This window comes from Martes martes (genome assembly GCF_963455335.1).
Source record: "Martes martes genome assembly, chromosome: 4".
NCBI classification, from domain to species: Eukaryota; Metazoa; Chordata; class Mammalia; order Carnivora; family Mustelidae; genus Martes; species Martes martes.
Genome location: NC_137891.1, coordinates 152333891 through 152357574, shown reverse-complemented (window position 1 = coordinate 152357574; position 23684 = coordinate 152333891). Strand labels below are relative to the sequence as shown.

The following is a 23684-nucleotide window of genomic DNA, read 5'->3' as shown; positions in this document are numbered from 1 at the left end:
CCAACCTCTTATAGCTTCCCAGACAGAATATAGTGGGTACTCAATACATTGTCTTCAAAACACTGAGTAAATGAATGAATGATTATAAATGACTCTATGTTCTTCATTGATAAAGAACAGTCATTTTCTTTTGTTCTTCAAAATGTTGTTTTTCAAAATGTTTTACAATCACTATAATTTAGTAGGTCCTCTTAGGACCTTATTTTTGAAGCTTACATAAATATTCTGCATTACATGCTATAAAATCATGGGTCTTATTTCTCTTTAATTAATGTAGGGAAAAAAGGAGGAAGCGGGATATAGGGAGAAGGAAAAGGAGGAAGAGAAGAGAGTTAATATTGTTGACATTTATGGAGTGTCTACCACGTGTAAGGCATTTGATACACTACCTTAGGTGATCCTCACAACCATTCTACGAGATTCTACATATTTTAAAATGAAAGAACAATTTAGAAAGGCTAAGTATGGTGGTTAATTTTATGTATCAATGTTGCTGGGCCATGGTGCTTAGACATGTGATCAAAAGTTATTCTGGATACTTCCATGAGAGTGTTTTATGATGAAATTAATACTTAAATTAGTGGAAGTGGATTTTGTGTGTAGCAGATTGCCCTTCATAATGTGAGTGGGCTTCATCCAATCAGGTGAAAGCCTGAATACAACAAAACACTGACCTATCCCAAGCAAGAGGAATTTCTACCAAGACAGTCTTCCAACTTTAATTGCAACATCAGTTCTCTAGATTTTTCCACCTGACAACATTCAAACTTAAACTGCAGTACAGGTCCTCCCCTGGGTCTCCAGCCTCCCACTCTACCCTGCAGATTTTGGACTTGCCAGCCTCCATAATTGCATAAGCCAAATTCCTTAAAATAAATCTCTTTATTACAAAAGATAGATAGATCTATATACATACATACATACATACACACACATACATACATACATACTTTCTGTTTCTCTGGAGAACCCTTAGTACAACACTAAGTAACTCAAACCCAGGTAGTAAATACTAAAACCAGAACTCACAACCAGATCTGTCTGTTTCCAAACCTAAGACTCCACTAGCTATATGATTTCCCATAAAACATCTTTAAGCATTAAAATATTAAAAATGAAGCCTACATTTATGTACATTTTTAAACTATTTCAACATCTTTTTCTATAAATTTAGAAGTAAAAAAGCTATTTCCTTCCTTTGTTGGCACACTCTTCAGGAATAATTGTGAAAATAGATAAAAGATATAAAAAATCTTTTGTAATTTAAGTTTAACATACAGGAAAGTTTTTTAAAAACATCCAAAACATATTGAGAAGAAATTAACCAGTATGGATATGAGCATTTGCCTCTAAATGTTGCAATAAAATCTGTCCTATGAGATATCTCTTCCAACACATTTGTTTTAAACAAGAATGTTCTGCTATATTTAAGGGACACTTAAAATACAAATGTTCTGTGACTGATGTGTAAATTATGAATAGAGTGACAACTGAAGACCAAGACAAGGCACTGTATCAGATTAATACATCTATCCTTGGCTCCTTTAGGATATACTATATAAATGTGAGTTAATGATAAAGTAAAGAACCATACTAGGTTTCCAATTACCTCATCTATACTAACTCTACCCCTGTAGAGACAAGGACAGAGGTAGGAGAACAGAAGACTATAGAAAAATGTCTCAGTCATCCAATAGAAAATGAAGATTTTTAGTTGACTAGAAACTTAACCAACACTTTATACCTACCCTTTTATTTTTAAGGAACTGCCACTTATTCATTCACTCATGGATGTTTTAAGTGCCCATTAAAAGCTAGCCATTGTAAGCAAGGAAAGAAATCACTGTTCCTGCCCTCAAAGAGCTGATGTATGCAGACAACAATAAAAATCTATGTTCCATAAAAGAAATATCAAAAAGTTGTAACTGGAAATTAGAAGAAGGAAGCATCATACAAGGCTGGAGCATTATAAAAAACTGCATGAGAAAGGTAACTTCAAACGCAGGCCTTGAGGATGATCTGTTTTCAATAAAAGTGTAAAGAAATACTCCCAAGGAGAATATCATATAAAGTGAAAACTAACAATTTAATACTGGGTAACAGGATAAAAATAAAAATGTATACAGGAGAAGGAGGAACATACAGGTAGAGCATGCATTCACAACAAGAGTGGTACCTAGGGAACCAAGGAAATTTTAGGTATTAAATGATTTGTGGCCCTTTGAAAGCCCACATAAGCAGATATATACTGTACAGTACATAAGCAGATATATACTGTACCTGTAGAATTAAAATTTTGTAGAGGTGTGGGGATTAGAAAAATAAACGTCTAAAAAGGCTCCTTAGCAAAGTGATAGTGGGAAAAAAAAAAAAAGGAAAATCTGAAGTAGAATAATAGGGTTTAATGAGTGATTGATTGGGATGGCTAAAAAAAGTCAAAGGAGCTCTTCTGTTTTGAACTTAGAACATGATAAGTTTGGTTTGGGGAATGACCAGTTTAAAAAATCAATGAGACAACTTGCTAGAGACATAATTATGTAGATTAAAAAATGGGATTGGTGCTTCAAAAAGAGTTCAAGACTGATGATATTTTCCAAGGCAATGCTCTTCAATATTTAGTTTGCTGGTCTGCAAAGTGCTTAATATAGATGACACATGAAACAAGTACGGTATGATATTTTTATAGCCATTTGACATCCAAATTCATAACTGGTGTCCTACCTAGTTTACAGAGTATAAACCAGCTTGGATGTTGACAAATTCATTAAGTGAATTGCATGTGGCATGAGCTTCATATGAGTCATACATAGCAGGACCGTATATAGAGCCATGATATTGGAAATTAAAAAAAAAAAAAAAAATTCTCGAGCACACATAGTTTTGAGAAGCATTGTACCACTACAATACTTATGCGCTCATAATCATATAAAGATTATGACTTAATAAAAGTATATTCCACAGCTTCTAAGACTGCAGGGAAACTTGTAAAATGGCTAACAAAGAGTAAGTACTCAAGAAATTAAGCCCTCTGATTTTTAGGCAAATTTTTACTATATGTACATAAGTGCATTTTATTGGAAGAGAATACATAGTTTTCATTAGATTCTCAAAAATGCCTATGACCTAGGAAAGGCTAATAATCACTGTAGGACCAATTACTACTATTATCTCTGTACCCACAGGATTCATCCACACTTTTGACAAATAGTTATTGAATGCCTACTATTCGTCAGGCTCTGGTGATAGAGCAAATAGACAAAGTAAGTATTCTTATTGTAGGGGAGGCAGATAAATAAACAAGTAAACAAACAAGCAGACAATAAAAGCAGAATGAAAGTATGAATACCCAACTTTTGTGTCAACATAGATGGGACTGGAGGAGATTATGCTGAGTGAAATAAGTCAAGCAGAGAAAGTCAATTATCATATGGTTTCACTTACTTGGGGGATCATAAGGAATAACATGGAGGACATTAGGAGAAGGAAAGGTAAAGTAAACTGGGGGAAATCTGAGGGGGAGACAAAGCATGAGAGACTGTGGACTCAGAAACAAACCGAGGGTTTTGGAAGGGAGGGGCGTTGAGGAGGATAGGTGAGCCGGGGGTGGGTATTAAGGAGGGCACGTATTACATGGAGCACGGGATGTGGTGCATAAACAATGAATCTTGGAACACTGAAAAAAAAATAAAATTAAATTAAGAGGTTTAAAAAAAAAAAGAAAAAAGAAAAAAGAAAAAAAAAAGCAGGATGATATGACAAAGTGACAGGGTAGCTACTTTAGACTGGCTATTCAGAGAAGGCCTCTCCAAGGAAGCAATATGTAAGCTGAGATCTGAATGCCAGACCAAATATGTTGGTGGATGGGTTGGAGGATCAGTATTTCAGGAGGAAGAAATGTCTGGACCAAACAGCCTAAAGCAGAAACAAACCTGGCCTGCTCTATGAACAGGTGGAAAGTAACTGTGGCTAAACATTATAAGGAAGAATGTAAAATGAAAACAGCATAAGATGGTCAGAAAAGTAGTCGAGGTCCAGATCATGTACCACTTGGCAGCTAGCATAAGGAGTCTAGATTTTATTCTAATTCTGATGGAAAGACAATGGAATAATTTAAATAGGACAGGAATATGCTTGGTTTTGAGTTTTAAAAGAATCACTCTAGATGCTGTGTTAAGAATGGATAATGGGAGTGGGGAGCATGTAGGAAAGAAATAAGAGGAATGGTAGTTCTGACAGATGTTGATGGTTTGAATGAGGAAGGCATATACAAAGAAATTAATGGATTCAGAATATTTAATGAGCATAATAATAATTCTCAGTGGATGGATTGATGATGAATTATTAGATATAATACTCAAGATTTATAAAAATTACTTTAAAAAAGGAGATCTGAACCTTGGAGAATGCCTTAAGGGTCACATGTGGATGAAAATAAGACTGGACAGTCAGGGAGGGAGGTGAATAAGGACAACAGAGTCAATGCTGCCAGGGAAAAAGAGTGTCAAAAAATACATGTGATCATTAGGAATGTCATATGCTGCAGAGGAATCAAGAGTTAAGACAAGACCACCAAATTACATGACTAATGTCTCTGGCAACCCTTCAGAGAACTATCTTGCTGGAACAGTGAGAATACAAATCAGGCTGAAAGGATAAAAATGTAATAGGTATATAGAGACGTTTCTATTTTTACTGGAATTTGTTCTATTTTTTTAAAGATTTTATTTATTTATTTGACAGACAGAGATCACAAGTAGACAGAGAGGCAGGCAGAGAGAGAGGAGGAAGCAGCCTCCCCGCCGAGCAGAGAGCCCAATGCAGGGCTCGCCCCCAGGACCTTGAGGTCACGAACTCAGCCGAAGGCAGAGGCTTAACCCACTGAGCCACCCAGGTGCCCCTGGAACTTGTTCTAAAATCAACTTGTACATCATTTAATATTACCACGATGATAAAGAACAGATCTATTAAAGGTTATATGCTTAAATTTTATTATTTACTTTTATATTTTCTGTCTCATCCCTTCTGTTAGTTTGTCAACTTTGATTTCTCACAGAAGAGCATTCCTCTCTCTTCAGGTTCCACCCTATCTACAAATTTCCTGAGCTAAAAACCCATTATTATCAAAGATAGTTAAAACTGTCTCAATAAGAAGAAATAAATGCTAAGTATCTCCTCTGAGAAGTAAGGTGCATGAACTTTAATGGTTGTATTTTACAACTATATTGGCTGTTCAAAACTTTCCCACCATCTGAATCCAAGTTCTCAGTAATAGTCTCAAAAAAAAGATTACTGGATAAGTGATTGTTTTCTATAAATCATTACAGTCATGCTAAATTCCTCAACTTTGCATTTTATAATTTGAGGTCAATAGTCATGAAAATATAATAAATCCATGTATAACTAATTTCATCCAGTAATTTCTACTCATTCTCACAAATAATTCTTTCAATAAATATGTATTAGCACCTATCATGTGCCAGGCATTGTTCTAGGCAGCAAGGAATGAAGGAAAAATCCTACCTTCATAGAGTTTATATTCTAATGGAGGAGACAGACAATAAAAAATAAATAAATAAGTAAAATTAATATATTAATATTAAATAGTGGTAAGTGCTAAAAAGCAAAAAAAATTTTAAAAGCAGAGAGGGAATTAGGAAATGTCAGGGAATAAGAGTTGAATTTCACACAGGGTCACAAAGACATCTAAGTAAAAAAGTGAAATGGGGAAAAAAACCATGCTTTCTGAAAGAACATTCCAGGTACTGTATGAAAGTGCAATTCCTTTATTACCTCCTCTAAAATGTCTTCCCCAGTGGTCTCCCACCCTCACCACATACCATCCCACACCATCTATATACACAAAAATGAATCCCCTCCCTTTCTGGTCTTCCTTCATATTTCAGTATTGGCCACTTATCTGCGAGGCTTTTGGTAATACCAATTCATACAACAATGCTGTAAGAAAAATATTGTCATGCCTGTTTTAAAGATGTACTGAGGCTCTGCTCAAAGTACAGCATTAGTGAATGGCAAAGCTAAGGTTTAATACCTCCTATTCTACAGAACGATCTCTCTGACTACAATGTTTCCTGCCTCTTATTTTCAATAGCAGGCAAGAAAAGCAGAAAGGGGAATTTTTACTTATTCAAAAAGCTCAGGCTTCTCTGAAAGAAAAAGAATTTTAAAATAAACAATAATTTCCCAAAATAAAATGCAAACTCAAGAGAGTAAAGTGAAATCACATGCGTACATTTTCTTTTTTTTTTTTTTCAAGATTTTATTTATTTATTTGAGAAAGAAAGCACATGCGTGAGCAAGCACTGGGGCAAGGGTGGAGCGTGGAGTGCAGAGGGAGAGGGAGAAGCAGACTCTCTGTTGAGCAGGAAGCCCTATGTGGGACTCAAACCCAGGACCCCAGGATCATGAACTGAGCTGAAAGGCATATGATTAACCAACTCAGCTACCTAGACACCCACATGGGTACATTTTCAAAACCAAACAATGTCTAAGGACTGCAGCCTAGGTCATGGAATAGGAACTCAGCAGGGGCCAAAAATAGTCTGTTGCAAACATCGTAACATTTCTACATAATTATGGTTTCTGAATTTTCATGTAAAACAGACCCCTCCCCCCCCCCGCCAAAATATCTGGGCAGCCCTTTAGTTCACAAACATAAACTCTATTTCATATGTAAAAATCTGGTCAAGAGCACAGCTCACTTACCATGATGGCATAAAATAACTAAGCATGACCTAGCTCAGGAAATTACTAGATAGATAACACTTTGAGCCACCAGTGTTAACTCAGACCATTAAAAAGCCTCACCTAAGTTTCAGCAAATCTTGGCAACTACTGGGCTATGAAAAGCAATAGATGGTGAGTTGCGAATCATTTACAGGAACTTCAAGGAGCTACAGAGTGAAATTTCTTGCCTTCAGCATTAAAGCCTGAACCAATCAGGCATGAGTCAGTAAAAGAGCCCATGCCAGGGAATCCAATAAAAGGAATATATTACAGGAAACCTGTTGCTCTGGGTAGCATAGACATTTTAACAATATTTATTCTTCCAATCCATGAGCATGGAATGTTTTTCCATTTCTTTGTATCTTCCTCAGTTTCTTTCAAAAGTGTTCTGTAGTTTTTCCTTCACCTCTTTGGTTAGGTTTATTGCTAGGTATCTTATAGTATTTGATGCAATTGTAAATGGGATTGATTCCTTAGGCAATCTACAAATTCAACGCAATCCTTATCAAAATACCATCAACATTTTTCACAGAGCTGGGACAAATAATCCTAAAATTTGTATGGAACCAGAAAAGACCCCAAATAGCCACAGGAATATTGAAAAATAAGACCAAAGTTGGTGGCATCACAATGCTAGACTTCAAGCTCTATTACATAGCTGTAATCATCAGAACAGTATGGTACTGGCACAAAAACAGACACATAGATCAATGGAACAGAATAGAGAACCCAGAAATGGACTCTCAACTCTATGGTCAACTAATCTTTGACAAAGCAGCAAAGAATATCCAATGGAAAAAAGAAAGTCTCTTCAATAAATGGTGTTGGGAAAATTGGACAGCCACAGATAGAGGAATGAACCTGGACCACTTTCTTACACCATACACAAAGATAAACTCAAAATGGATGAAAGAACTAAATGTGAGATAAGAATCCATCAAAATCCTAGAGGAGAACACAGGCAGCAACCTCTTCGACCTCAGCTGCAGCAACTTCTTGCTAGACATGTCTCCAAAGGCAAGGGAAACAAAAGCAAAAATGAACTACTGGGACTTAATCAAGATAAAAAGCTTCTGCACAGCAGAGGAAACAGTCAACAAATTTAGAAGGTAACCTATGGAATGGGAGAAGATATTTGCAAATGACATATCAGATAAAGGGCTAATATCCAAATTCTATAAAGAACATATCAAACTCAACACCCAAAAAACAAATAATCTAGTCAAGAAATGGGGAGAAGACATGAAGAGACATTTCTCCAAAGACATCCAAATGGCCAAGAGACCCATGAAAAAATACTCCATATCACTATGTATCAGGGAACTATAAATCAAAACCACAAAGAGATACCACCGCACACCAGTCGGAATGGCTAAAATTAACAAAACAGCTAACAACAAATGTTGGTGAGGATGCAGAGAAAGGGGAACCCTCTTATACTGCTGGTGGGAATGCAATATGGTGCAGCCACTCTAGAAAACAGTATGGAAGTTCCTCAAGAAGTTAATAATAGAGCTCCTCTATGAACCAGCAGTTGCACTACTAGATATTTACCCCAAAGATACAAATGTAGTGATCCGAAGGGACACCTGCACCCCAATGTTCATAGCAGCAATGTCCACAATAGCCATACTGTGGAAAGGGCCACGATGTCCATCGACAGATGAATGGATAAAGAAGATGTGGTGTATATATATACAATAGAATAGTACTCAGCCATCAGAAAGGATGAATACTTACCATTTACATTGATATGGATAGAACTGGAGGGTAATATGCTGAGTGAAATACATCAAACAGAGAAAGACAATTATCATATAGTTTCACTCATATGAGAAATATAAGAAACAGGGCAGAGGATCATACAGGAAGGGAGGGAAAACTGAATGGGAAGTCATCAGAGAGGGAGAAAAACCATGAGAGACTCTTAACTATAGGAAACAAACTGAGGGTTGCTGGAGGGGAGATGGGTCGGGGATGGGATATTTGGGGGATGGGCATTAAGAAGGTCATGTAATCTGAGGAGAACTGGGTGTTACAGGAAACTGATAAATTATTGAACACTGTATCTGAAACTAAAGATGTATATAATGTGGCTAATTGATTTTAAATCTTAAAAAAAGGAAACCAGTTGCAAAAGTTTTGGGAGAGCTGAAAGATCAAAAAGGTGAAAGTGGGGCAACACAAAGATTAACGATAGCAGGAAGTCTCTACTGTACCCACAGGCAAAGGGGCAAAGGCAAGAGGTGGTGATATCCTGGGAGTCAGGGCAATCCAACAAAGCTGGGATCACAAGGAAGGGGCTGCCTGGCAAAACCATAAAGGGACTATAGCCACTGGTAGAAATGCTGCCCAAAACAAAACAACAACAAAAAAAAAGGTTGGGGGGGGGCGGAATATCAAGACAAAGTTCTTTCTACCTGCCTTTCAATCTCCTGCTAGAATTTCCTATTAGCTAAACCTAACCAGAATCCAGATAACAAGGGAGCACGGGAAGTATAATTTTCAGGGGGTTGGCACCTGCAATAAGGAGAATGGGCAAAGAATGAGAAATGAAACAAACTACAAACAGGTGGCCTGCACAAAATATCCTCATACCTTCAAAAGGCAAGTCGATCTGAAAGCTGTATGACAACCCAGAATATGTATGGATTTTTCAATACTGCAGTATACTATCAAAACACAAATATTTCATGGAGAATAAAGCAAAAAAAAAAAATATACACAACATTCTAGTTTTACTAATATAATTTTAAAATTTTTGTTTGCAAATGGAAATCAATAATAATAGAAAATTTTAAACATTCTAATTGAAAATATATCATTTGGCTATCACTTGAAAAGGTATTTATGTTTTAGATTTTAAACTAATACATACATACAATCATTCAAGTAGTAACTAAAATCTTTACTGAAAAGAGGAGGGCTATAAGTGGACTCAATGAACCATATTTAATCAAGTGATAAGTGTCCCCTTTTATGAAGTTATTTTACTACTAAAGCATAGAGGGTGTTTTATATGTACTGAAAGTCCCCTTCAAAGCATTGTCTCAGATAATTTAAAAAGAACAGTTGAAAAGATGTGTAAATACAGTTTTATTAAACATACTTCATTCTTCTTCAACTGTATTTTCAGAAGTCCTTAGGTTCAGTAATGTTACTATAGGAAATGTCATCATTCTTAGAGGAAATCTATTTGGGAATGAAATGTTTTACTTCTTCCTCAAAAAGAAGACAGACAAATAAGAGAAAAATATATATGTAGATACATAACAATATATGTATGTAGAAACAATTCAGTAAAGAGGTCAGAAATTTAAAAAACTGAAAACCTTGCAAAAACAGAAGTTCAGCTTTCTTTCAATTATGAATCAGAAACAAATAACAAAATTAAATTATTCACCTACAGTTGCATAGCTGCCAGTATCTCTCCAACAGAATTTCTAGACATAATGAAACACTTCATATTACATAACCATGCTGTTTTCTCCAAAATGTGTTAATTTTTTTCTCTAAAATAGATAATGGCCTAGTAAGGTGGCACGTCTGTCCAGCAAAGCATGAATTACCCAGAGTATCTCTCTTTTCAGATCCCTATCTAAACGTACAACCTTTCCATAAGTCCTTGTCTCAGGGTATGATTCTGGGGGGAACCCAATCTAAGGTTTGTATTTTGTAGGGTTGTTCTAAGGATTGGTAATGACACATATAAATATACCACAAAAAGGCCTGGCACATTTTAGACTCTTGAAATGATATTATACATGTGCCAGAATTATTACCTGAAGTTGATAGGCATATATTGTACTGTCTCCTTTATATATTATCCTAATTTGCATAATAGTTCTGCAATACAGATATTTGTTTTACTATTTTTACAGATGAGTAAAAGTTAATATATGAAACCAGGTCTGTCTGAAACCAAAACCTGTGCTTTTGGCATTATACTATACTGCTATTAAAAAAAAATTTAGTTAACATAGGCCTTCTGATTCAAGCACACTGTCACGAATAGAAGATTCAGTTCTCTTTAATAGCTGAATGATATTCCTCTGTGTGTGTTTGTCTGTGTGTGTGTGTGTGTGTGTGTGTGTGTGTGTGTCACATTTTCTTTGTCCACTCATATATGGAAGGACATTTTTGTTGTTTTGATATCTTGGCTATTTTGAGCAATGCTGCAGTAAAATCAATTTCACAGAAACAGGAAATAGAAAGGTGGTTACCAGAGGTTAGGGGGAAGGGGAAATGGGGTGATATAACTGAAAAGGTACAAATTTTCAGTTACATGAATAAGTTCTGAGGATCTAATGTATGTACACCATGGTGACTATCGTTATTAATACAGCATGGTATACCTGAAAGTCGATAAAAGTAGATCTTAAGGATTTTTACCATGCAGAAAAGTTAACTACGGTAATTACATGAGGTGATGGATGCGTTAATTATCTTAATCTTGGTAATTACTCTATATTATATATATATTTGATAATACATATGATACATATGCGTGTATACATATATATTATATATATATATATCAGACCATCATATTGGACACTTTAAGTATATACAATTATATCTGTTAACCTTCCTCAAAAAATTAAAAAGAAAAACTATATCAACCATTTGGATATCTAAAAAAAAAAGAAAAAGTGAGATATTAGACTAAAACCCACAATTTCTATTGTAGTCATGGCACATTTTCATACTGTGCCAAGAATAAAAACTATTTCCTTTCAAAAGGAAATAAAACATTAATTTTCAAAGATTACACAAATAAATGTAGTAATATTCCATTAGAGAAATTAAAAATTGAAAAATTAAAAATTAAAGTTTTAAGATTTTATTTCTATCATTTTGAAATGGTATATAAACAACTGAACCTTTTTCATGTCATAGTAATTTAAATATCATATTAAGTCTCTGAGGCTAACTAATTAATTTGTAGCATAAATTATATTGTTCTTCTCATATTCAATATACACACACTCATATCAATCAAAAACATTAATCATATTGTATATGATGGCAACCAAAAACAAAATTTATTTGAATAGCTTATTTTAAAACAAGTGGATAATTTTTTTTATTTCTTAAGAAAAAACCTATATTATACCTATATTAGTTATTATTAGTTATTAGTTATATTAAACCTATATTAGTTATATAGGAATATATAGATATATAGTATATATATAGATATATAGTAAGAGATTATATATATCTATATAGTGTATATATATAGATATGTAGATATATAGTAAGAGATTATATATAGATAGATATATCTATCTATATATCTATCTATATATAATCTCTTACTATATATCTACATATCTATATCTATATATAGATATATATAGATATAGATATATATAGATATAGATAGATATATAGATAGATATATATATAGATATAGATAGATATATATAGATAGATATATATATAATCTCTTACTATATATCTATATATTCCTATATAACTTATCACTTAATGAGAAGTTTTCAACAATATATCTATTATTCATATGTCATAAACTGACCTATAATAAGGTAATATGTATATATAATGGTTAGAATTATGGCCTTTGGAGCCAGGAAAGCCCCAGATTCAAATTCAGCTACACCTCTGTTAGTCATGCAATTCAAAGGAGATAACTTTACATCTCTGAGCATTAGTTTCCTCACCTACTAAGAGAGATAGAGTACCTCAGAAGGTTTCTATATTAAGTGAGGTAATCTATGTATATCATTTATCATAGTGTTCTATGAGTAATAAATAATTGATATTTTAATTGGTTTTTCTTCTTAATGTTCTTGCTGCTATTAATGTTAAATTTTTATCTAAATGTAAAAATATTTTATTTATCTTAAAATCTCACTTTATGAAAACCATTTTTTCACTATCTATCCTCCCTCACTTATTCATTCGTTTGTTGAGCTCCTTGATATATGACTGATAGTACAGTAGGCACTAGAGAACCAAATAAGAAATCACCCCTGATTTCAAGGTTTCAGTGAAAAGGAAAAAGAAAGAAATATAATAAAGGCTAGCATATAAGAGCGTAAGAGGTGTCTGTAAATATAGAGGTAGAGACAGCCATATTTGCCAGAGAGGTACTGTTTCTTGGAAGAAGAAATACTGGACTGAGTCTGAATTAACATTTCACCAGGAAGAGAAAAGGATCTAGGTCACAGAGAAAACAGTATATATAAACACATGGAAGCTTGAGAAAAGTTGGTAGACTGGGGACATCAAGCAATTAATTATTTGTGAGAGCTAGAAAAGAGTTAATTTCTCCCTACTTCATTCAAAAAATAAATACAGTATTAATTTAGTGCTTAATTTCATAAGCACTCTGCTTGGTTGGGAGAACAGGGATTAATCAGATACAGATTCTGTCCTGAAGCAGGTTAAGTGTAGTAGAAAAGGACAATCATGAAAAGTGTCAGGTGTCTAGAGAAGGATAAAATTAGGGTGATCTTGCTGTTTTTCCAAGGAAAATATTACTGACACATATTGGGGTATGGAAAAAACAGACCAGGGACCCACTAGAGAGTTCATGTTTGACCTGCAGAACTTATTTCTCATGAGAAAAACAGATTAGCCACCAGTTCAGTACCAGGCAATATACAAAGCACTGTATATTTTCTACAACTTAGAAAGAAAAATATTCTTATTGGGGCCTATCTTAAGGCAATATACTCCATCCACATGAAACAATACTTCCCAATCATTGACTTTTTTAACCACCCTACTCCTCTATAAGTTTGGATGCACCTACAAAATCCTGTTCAATATATTAGGCAGCCACAATCAGTAGCTCAGAGTCAGCATATAAGAGAATACCCCTCTGACTTCCCTGTTTTAAATAATCTAAAATAAATCCCTGAATGTAAATTAGATCAGATGAAAACAGCATATGTTAAACTAATAGTTTCAAGTGCCAACTAAATTTCTTTCACTAAGATGCCCTTTAGCATTATGCCCTCAGTCCACAATGAAGGATGTTACAAAATACACTCCTATAAAATATATTGTTATAAACACCATAGGGATATTGTTGAGGATACTATTCATCACCTTTCAGTATCTGCTTTAGTAAACCCAATAGAATCTCAATATTTGGTTTATTTTTATCTCCTGGCCATTGTTTTTCTCTTGGCACTGGCTACTCGCAGTTAAATTTATTACCTACCTATAGCAAATTTATGGGAACTCATAGCATGCATTTTAGGTACTCATATTATTATTATTTTGTATATATTTTGGTAAGATGTTTTAACTCTTTAAACAATGAAATATACATTTTTTTCTTTAAGATGAAGGATAGGCATCATTCCCCATTAAATGATAAGGAAACTATGGCTCAGTTTTCAAGTAAGGATTTAAATTTTAGCCTGACTCCAAAGGGTGTCCACTTAGGCACTCTACTATTACTGCAAGATTTATGCACTACTAGGACAGATACAATTGATATAAACCAACTGCTCATACACTGTTGGACAAATATGGATTATTAATTTGGATACTATGTGGTCAAATTGGGTAATTTCTTCTACTGAGCTTTTCAGTAAAGGATAGAAAAAGATAACTAGGGTTAAGGAAAATAGGATCTAAGAAAGAAATTTGGTTATTTCAGACCGTAGGTAAACCAAAACAACATATGATCTTCAAAAGAATAATTCCAAACCTTATAGAGTTATTATTATTATAAAGAGCCTTCCTCCTTTAAGTGAGGTTAAAAAGAATTCAAAAGATATTTTCTAGACACCAAATACATCCCAGAAAAGGCAATAATGCAAAATTCAAGAAAAGTACAAGAAATTGTTCTTAATTATGTGGACAGTGTTCAGATCTGAATGGAAGAACAATGCTATCTATAGTACTAATTATGAGTTGAATTATGTGCCCCCAAAATGCATATTAAAGTCGTAACACGCAATAGCTCGATGTGACTCTACTCAGAAACAGCATCTCTACAAAGGTAATCAAGTTAAAATGTGGTCATTAGAGTGGCCCCTGATCCAATATGACTGGCAGCCTCATAAAGAGAGAGTATTTAGAAAAAGGCATGCATTCAGGGAGAATGCCAAGTGAAGATGAAGGCAGGGATCAGGGCGACGATTCTATAAACCAAAGAATACCAAAAACTGCTAGCAAATCACCAGAAGCTAGACAAAAGATATGGATTATATTATTCACAACCCTTAGAAAGACCCAAACCTACTGACACCTTGATCTCAGATTTCCAGAACTATGAGGTAATGAATTTCTGTTGTTTAAGCCACACAGTTGGTGGTACTTTGTTATGGTAGTTCTATAAACCAGGAGCAAAATCTTACATAAACAAGCTTTCAATTGTTGATAAACAACCAATGTTCTTAGGGTTCAGAGAAGTGTCACATAATTGACACTCCATGTCCCTCCAACCAATGACACACACACATGCATGCACATACACATTATGAAAACCAAAAATAATTAACAATTATTTATAAAACAAAATTATATTGACCTCCTTCATTAAAATTTTCAACATATTCTGAATATGTACTATGTGCCATTCAGAGTATAAGGTTCAGGGCACAAAAATATTAACAAGATCCAATCCCTACTAGATGGGAATTTGTAATAAAGTTTCAATCTTTCCATTCAGAATACCCACAGCACTTGATGATTGCGATGCAATATTACTTTTGCTGTTTGGTTTGTGTTCAACTGAATCTGTTCCCTAATAATTTCTTCATAGAAGAACTCCTCTCTGACAAGGACTAAGTTCTGTGAGCATATCACATAGATAGAGATACATGATAAACATTCAATAATTAATGATTTATCAAAAAGTCAAATTATATCTGTTTTATCCCAAAAGAAATAATATCTGAAAAGTCATTTTATAAAATATAAATGCTCATTAGTATTACCATTATACCATTAAATAATCACTTATAGCAATAAAAACATAGCATTTCATTTTCAAGTATTTCCAGGTTAATTCTTTAAAAAGTGATTTTTCCCCTGACAACTTATTCCATTATGATGAAATATTAAATGGGTTGAATGACACCAAATGAACAGATGAACTGGATTTTGAAACAATCTAAGGCAAATTCAAAAGCAATGGTCTTTAATACACTCACCACTTTCAAAGCAAGCATCAAAGATAAGATGTCCTTTCTTGGGCTGTCCACAGTATCCAGACGGAAGCACCATATATTTGCTCACATTCCCTCCAATGGCATCATCATTTCCCACATCATTGCCTATTGGAAAAAAAAAAAAAAAACAAAGGCTCATGTTTAATAGAAATCAAAATACATTTAGGAATATAAATCTGATGAGATTTTTATTATTAATTTCCCCCCTTCCCTGTCATTTAGTGCTTATGAAACAGTAAGAAATTAACTACATAATGTTGTAGAGTAGAAACAATATACATTTTGAAATCAGAAACATCAGGTCTGAAATCTCACCTCTAATAAATATTACTTCTGTGACACAAAGCAATCAACTTAATCCCTTTAAGCTTCAGTTTTTCCCATCCATTATTAAGGAAGTAAATGAAAATACCAAGCATGACTACTAAAATCCAAAAGATGTCCATTAAATTGCACCAAGTATTTAATAAGTGGTTAATATACTTAAACTCTCATAAATGTTCAGTTACGGGAGCCTGGGTGGCTCAGTTAAACATCTGCCTTCTGCTCAGGTCATGATCCCAGAGTACTGGGATCGAGTGCCACGTCAAGGTCCCTGTTCAGTGGGGAGTCTGCTTGTCCCTCATCCTTCGCCTCCCCCCAACCTTGTGCGCTCTCTCTCTCTCTCTCTCTCTCTCGCACGTGCCTGCTCTCTCTCTCAAATAAATCTTTTAAAAAAAGAACTGTTCAATTATTTTAATTCAAATAAAACAATAATTCTATAACTAGCATTATAACTTCCTAATGTTCCACAACCAGAAATAATTTGAGAACTACTGAATTAACATATAAGTTATATGTTATATAAGTATAACATATAACATATAACATATAAGTATATGTTATACTGTTGGTGGGAATGCAAGCTGGTACAGCTACTCTGGAAAACAGTGTGGAGGTTCCTCAGAAAGTTGCAAATAGAGCTACCCTATGAACCAGCAGTTGCACTACTAGGTGTTTACCCCAAAGATATAAATGTAGTGATCCGAAGAGGCACCTGCACTCCAATGCTCATAGCAGTAATGTCCACAGTAGTTAAACTGTAGAAAGAGCCAAGATGTCCATCGAAAAATGAATGGATAAAGAAGATGTTATATATATCTATATCTCTACACACACACACACACACACAATGGAATATTACTCAGCCATCAGAAAGGATGAATACTTACCATTTACATTGATGTGAATGGAATTGGAGGGTAATATGCTGAGTGAAATAAGCCAATCAGAGAAAGACAATTATCATATGGCTTCACTCATATGTGGAATACAAGAAAGAGTGCAAAGAATCATAGGGGAAGGGAGGGAAAACTGAATGGGAAGTCATCAGAGAGGGAGAAAAACCGTAAGAGACTCTTAACTATAGGAAACAAACTGAGGGTTGATGAAGGGGAGATGGGTTGGGGGATGGGGTATTTGGGTGATGGGCATTAAGGAGGTCACATGATGTGAGGAGAAGTGGGTATTATAGGAAACTGATAAATTACTGAACACTATATCTGAAACTAATAATGTACTGTATGTTGGCTAATTGAATTTAAATTTTAAAAAATAAGTTACACTTTTTAATAGGAACTTTAAATTTTTTTTTTAATTTTAGAAGTTTCACTTCTAGGTGGATGTAGAAAGCTGAAAAAAATCATAGCTTCCACCTTAGTAAGATATATCCCAAAAAGGAACAAAATCATAACTTACAAAAATCTATTGGAAAATGGAGGTTGCAGGGCAACAATAATCTGATATCCAAGGAAAGTCAGGCCCCACCAAAAGCACTTTATGGCAGAGCACAAGAGGAAGAAAGGCCAGGTGCCATACAAACGGTAAAAAGAATGAAGCTAAATATTTTTTTAACTATCAAAAGCCAAGTACAGGAAATAGAGTATAGACCCTCTGAGCATCATAGACATAAAGGGAATTCACACCCACTGCCAGACTCTTCTATATATGCCTCTATCAGGTGTTTAGGAGAAAGATTAGGAGCAGGGCAGAAAACCAGAAAATGCCTTTCATTGTAATGCAGGAATGGAGAAGGGGATGGCCTTTTGTTATAGAAAAGGCATGAAGCCCTATCAATATCATTTTCCTTTATGGAGAAGAAAAAGGCCTTAGGCCACTGGGGGACAAGTAGCAAACCTTAAAACCCTACTACACAAATAAGACTCCAAACAGGAGGAAGAACAGAAAAAAAAAAATATATCCTCTATATCTGGAGGAGGGGAAGAAAAAACTGTCTCACACAAGACCCAACAATGATTCAAGGCAGAGAGGAAAGAGGGAAGACAGATGGGATCATTGAAAAAACTCCACCCCAAGACCAAAGCATAGAGGACCTGCTTAAGGTTAGGTCCTGGTCTTCGGCTAGACCAAGACAACAGAAATACTCTTGTTCCCTCAATACTAAGATAGCAAGCACTAAAAAACAACTGTAATCTACCGCTAGGGATAAGACAAAAGCATGGAAATAAACCCAGTCTGTGGAAGGAGTACCCAGCAAAGGACAAAAGTTTAGGGTGGAGAAGATGAATGAGGGAAAACTCTCAATCACTCTAGCCCTTTCCCTTAGGAATAAGGTAACCCTAAAGACTCCACCAAAAATTACTAGAACTGATGAATGAATTCAGTGAGGTCACAGGATACAAAATCTATATACAGAAACCTGTTGCATTTCTACATAAAATTTATGAAGTAGCAGAAAAAGAAATTAAGAAAACAACCTGATTTTACAATTATACCAAAAGTAGTAAGATACCTAGTAATAAAACTAACCAAGGAGGTATAAGACCTGTACTGTGAAAACTATAAAATACTGATGAAAAAATTAAAGATGATACATATAAATGGAAAGATAGTCCATGCTCACGGATTGGAAAAACAAGTATTGTTAAAATGCCTATACTACCCAAAGCAATCTACCGATTTAATGCAATCCCTACCAAAACACCAACAATATTTTTCACAGAACTAGAACAAATAATTCTAAAATTTGTATGAAACCACCAAACACCCTGACAACCAAAGCAATCTTGAAAAAGGAAAACAAAACTAGAAGTATCACAATCCCAGATTTCAAGATATACTGCAAAGGCTGTAGTAATCAAAACAGTATGGTACCAGCACAAAAACGGATACATAGATCAAGAGAACAGAATAAAGTGCCCAGATATAAATCTATGATTATTTGGTCAATTAATCTTTGACAAAGGAGGTAAGAATATGCAATGGGAAAAAGAAGTCTCTTCAAAAAAGGGTGTTAAGAAAACTGAGCAGCTATATATAAAAGAATGAAATTGGACCACACTCTTACACCATACACAAAAATAAACTCAAAATGGACTTAGGACCTAAATGTGATATTTGAAACCATAAAAATCCTAGAGGAGAGCACAGGCAGCAATTTCTCTGACATTAGCCACAGCAACATTTTTCTAGATATGTCTCCTCAGGCAAGAGAAATAAAAGCCGAAACAGGGCACCTGGGTGGCTCAGTGGGTTAAACCTCTGCCTTCAGCTAAGATCATGATCTCAGGGTCCTGGGATCGAGCCCCACACTGGGCTCTCTGCTCAGCAGGGAGAGTGCTTACCCCTCCCCCTCTGCCTGCCTCTGCCTACTTGTGATCTCTCTCTCTCTGTCAAACAAATAAATAAAATCTTGAAAAAAAAAAAAAAAAGCCAAAACAAACCTTTGGGGCTACATCAAAATAAAAAGCTTCTATACAGCAAAGGAAAACACCAACAAAACTAAAAGCATACTGAATGGGTAAAGATATTGGCAAATAACATATATGATAAAGGGTTGATATCCAATATATATATAAAGAACTTAGAGAACACCACCCAAAAAACAATCCAATTTAAAAATAGGCACAAGATATGGACAGACGTTTCTCCAAAGAAGACATAAGATGACCACCAGACACGTGAAAAGATAGCCCAACATCACTCATCATCAGGAAAATGCAAATCAAAACTGCAATGAAATATCATCTAACACCTGTCAGAATGGTTAATTCAAAAACACAAGAAACAAGTGTTCACAAGAATGTGGAGAAAAAGGAACCATCATGCACTGTTGGTAAGAATACAAACTGGTATGGCCACTATGGAAAACAGTATGGAAGTTCCTCAAAAATTAAAAATAGAACTACCATATAATCTGTTAATTACTCTACTGGGTACTTCCCCAAAGAATACAAAACACTAATTCAAAAAGATATGTACACTCCTATGTTTATTGCAGCATAATTTACAAGAGCCAAATTACAGAAGCAACCCAAGACTCCATCAACAGATAAATGGATAAAAAACATTTGATATATAGATATAATAGAATATTACTCAGCCATAAAAAAGAATTAAATCTTACCATTTCCAACAACATAGATGGATCTAGAACATATAATGCTAAGCAAAGTAAGTCAGAGAAAGACAAATACCATATAATTTCACTTATATGTGGAATTTCAGAAACAGAACAAATGAATAACGGAAAAAAGAGGCAAGAGAACAGACTCTTAAATACAGAGAACAAAAGGATGATTACCAGAGGGGAGGAAGGTGAAGGGATGGGTGAAACAGGTGAAGGGGATTAAGAGTACACTTACTATAATGATGAGCATTGAGTAATGTATAAATTGTTGAATCACTATATTGTATACCTGAAACTAATATAACACTACACGTTAATTATATTGGAATTTAATTTTTTTAATTTTTTAATTTTAAAAATAAAGAAATAAATAAATTAAAATATTAAAGATAAAGTAACTCAAGAAGAATTTGAAGCCAGTGATAAACTCAAGATAACCATAAAAACAATGAAACTTAACCCAGCTTAACTCATGACTAAACTGACATAAGCCCTCACACAAACAGCCAGGAGAAGAGGTATATCCATTTCCAGTGACAAATGGTATTTCTTTTTTTTTTTTTAAGATTTTATTTATTTATTTGACAGACAGAGATCACAAGTAGGCAGAGAGGCAGGTTGGGGGTGGGGGGGAGGAAGCAGGCTCCCCGCTGAGCAGAGAGCCTGATGCAGGGCTTGATCCCAGGACCCTGAGATCATGATCTGAGCCGAAGGCAGTGGCTGAAACCACTGAGCCACCCAGGTGCCAACAAATAGTATTTCTATCACTGCCTACTGTTCTATACTAGGAGTCAAGTATACAACACAAAATTGTGGAACATACAAAAAAAAAAAATCAAGAAAAAACAACCTACTGTCAAGAGCAATTAATTGAAGTAGATTCAGAAAAGGCTAGACAATGAATTAAAATAACTAAGACTGGGGCACTTGGGTGGCTCAGCTGGTTGAATGTCTAACTCTTGATTTCAGCTCAGGTCATGATCTCAGGTTCATGAGATGGAGCCCCGCATGGGGCTCCAAGCTGGGTATGGAGCCAACTTGGGATTCTCTCTCTTACTCTTCCCCACCAATCCCTAAAATAAGTTAATAAAATATTTTTTAATTAAATAAAATAACTAAGACTAATATGCTAAAGCCTCGGATGGAAAAGAAAGACAAAATGCATGAAAAATGGGGAATTTCAGCAAAGAGATGCAAACTACAATAATGAGCCAAAAATACATGCTTAAACTAAAAAAATACAGTAACAAATATGAAAAATTTCTTCACTGTACTAATCAGTAAACTTGACATAGATGAGGAAAGAATTAGTGAACTCTAGATCAATAGAAATAAGCCAAACATAAACACAAAGATAAAAAAAGAAAAGAAAAAGAAAAAACATGGCATCCAAAAGCTACAGAACAATATCAAATGATCTAACATATATATAACTAAAATTCCAGAAGATGAGAGTGAATGGGGCAGAAAAACTATTTGAAGAGATAACACCTAAGATTTTCCACAATTAATGAAAAATATCCAGCTACAGACTTAAGAAGCACCAAGCAAAATATTTATTTTTAAAACGTTATGTATCATATATGAAAATACAAATCACAGGCAAAGTCACAGATAAATCAAAGATAAAAATTACAGAATTACAGTGCACTACTCATTAAGAAACTGTGCAAACCAGAAGTCAAGGGGATGACATCTTTAAATTATTAAAAGAAAAATAGCTTTAAAAAATTAATACAGGTATTTTGAGGAAAACAAGAGATGAGAGAATTCATTATCAGCAGTCTGGTATTATAAGAAAGTTCTTCTGGCCTAAAGAAAATGATAATAGATATAGAAATGATAAAGAAATGATAATAGATATAAAATAATAGATATAAGCTAAGATCCACACAAAGAAATTAAAGACTTTAGAAATATTATAAATGAAGATAAATACAAATATTCTTATCTATAATACCCCCAGATAATAAATGACTATCTAAAGAAAAAATAGTAGCAATGTATTATGAGATTATACCACAGGTAGAACTCAAATAAACAGCAAGAGTAACACAAAAGATGGGAGGAAGGAATCAGAAGTATGCTGTTTTAAGTTTCTTAAACGAAATATAAAGCTGTATAATATTGTTTGAAAGTAGGTAAATTATAATAAATTAAAGATGTATACTGAAAAGCCAAACACGATAACAAAGGTCATGAATTAGCCAAAAGTAAAGACAAAATGAAATCAAAACAAACAGCCAATCAATCTAAAAGAAGGCAGAAAACAAAAGAGAAAGGGAACAAAGACCAGATGAAGCAAATAGACAAAAACTAGCACAATACTCTAGTCAATTTATCAATGTTAAATGGTATCTACTGAAACTCTGCTTGGAAAGATAAAGAAATGATTTATATACATTATTCTCCACTTCTCTAAGAATTTTTGTTAGTTCTATTATTATAATTATTCTCTTGAGACGGTTATCAATGCGGAGCAGTATTCTTACAGGAAATTCTGGACATTTGTTGAGGTGTTTCTTTGTTTTCATAATGGTGAAAGAATAGTGATGTCACTTGGAGGGTGGAGACCAGAAATGCTAGATGTAGTGCAAAGTGGAGGAGAGTCCAGGAAACCTTTCAAATGTCCTATACAGATACTAATATATGTAAAAATCCTATTTTTAATTCTGTGAGCTTAGAACCTACCTCCATTAAACACATTTTGTGTAGCTTTAACAAATATACATTTTTCCAAGAATATAACTAACACAGAAACCAAGAAAGGATTATATTTTATTTGCTCATAATTTCACCCAGTATTACCATTTTAGAAAATCATGCCACCAAAAGCATTACCACATACTACATTTGATTCATTAGTTCCTATATCAGTTAATATTAGTAGCAGTTGTGTTTATAGGAATTCTACACACAAATGCAAACATTACAACTCTATTGTGTTTTCCCAATGCCTAGATATATGCATATCCCTGTTTCAACTTGTGGGTAAATCCTACTCACCCTATAGACCCACATACAATGTCATCTCCTCTGGGAAGTCTTACCAGAACCTTCCCAAAGTGATTGTTCTTCTCTATTCTCACAGCATCTTGTTTATACCTTTATTATAGCATTATTACCTTTTTATTATTAATTATGTGTGTCATTTTATGCCTAGTAATTGTGGTTTCTCATCAGAAGAAACTAATGCCTTATCTTATTATCACTACTTTCCCTCCCTCTCCATCTCACATATGACACAATTCTTGGCAAAATGTCAGTAATCGGGATGCCTGGGTGGCTCAGTTGGTTAAGCCACTGCCTTCAGCTCAGGTCATGATCTCAGGGTCCTGGGATCGAGTCCCGCATCGGGCTCCTTGCTCGGC

General features: G+C 34.4%; 1 protein-coding gene across 2 annotated transcripts in view; it reads right to left on the bottom strand.

The window, feature by feature from the left end:
* The window catches only part of AGBL4 (AGBL carboxypeptidase 4), a gene marked incomplete at both ends in the record, with an annotated part of 1559236 nt that overhangs the window by 1383455 nt on the left and 152097 nt on the right, over positions 1-23684 (bottom strand). For both annotated transcript variants that reach the window (XM_080800716.1, XM_080800715.1), the window contains one exon: positions 15888-16010. In XM_080800716.1, the coding sequence (XP_080656842.1) occupies positions 15888-16010 (123 nt within the window). The remainder of the gene's footprint in view (positions 1-15887; positions 16011-23684) is intronic.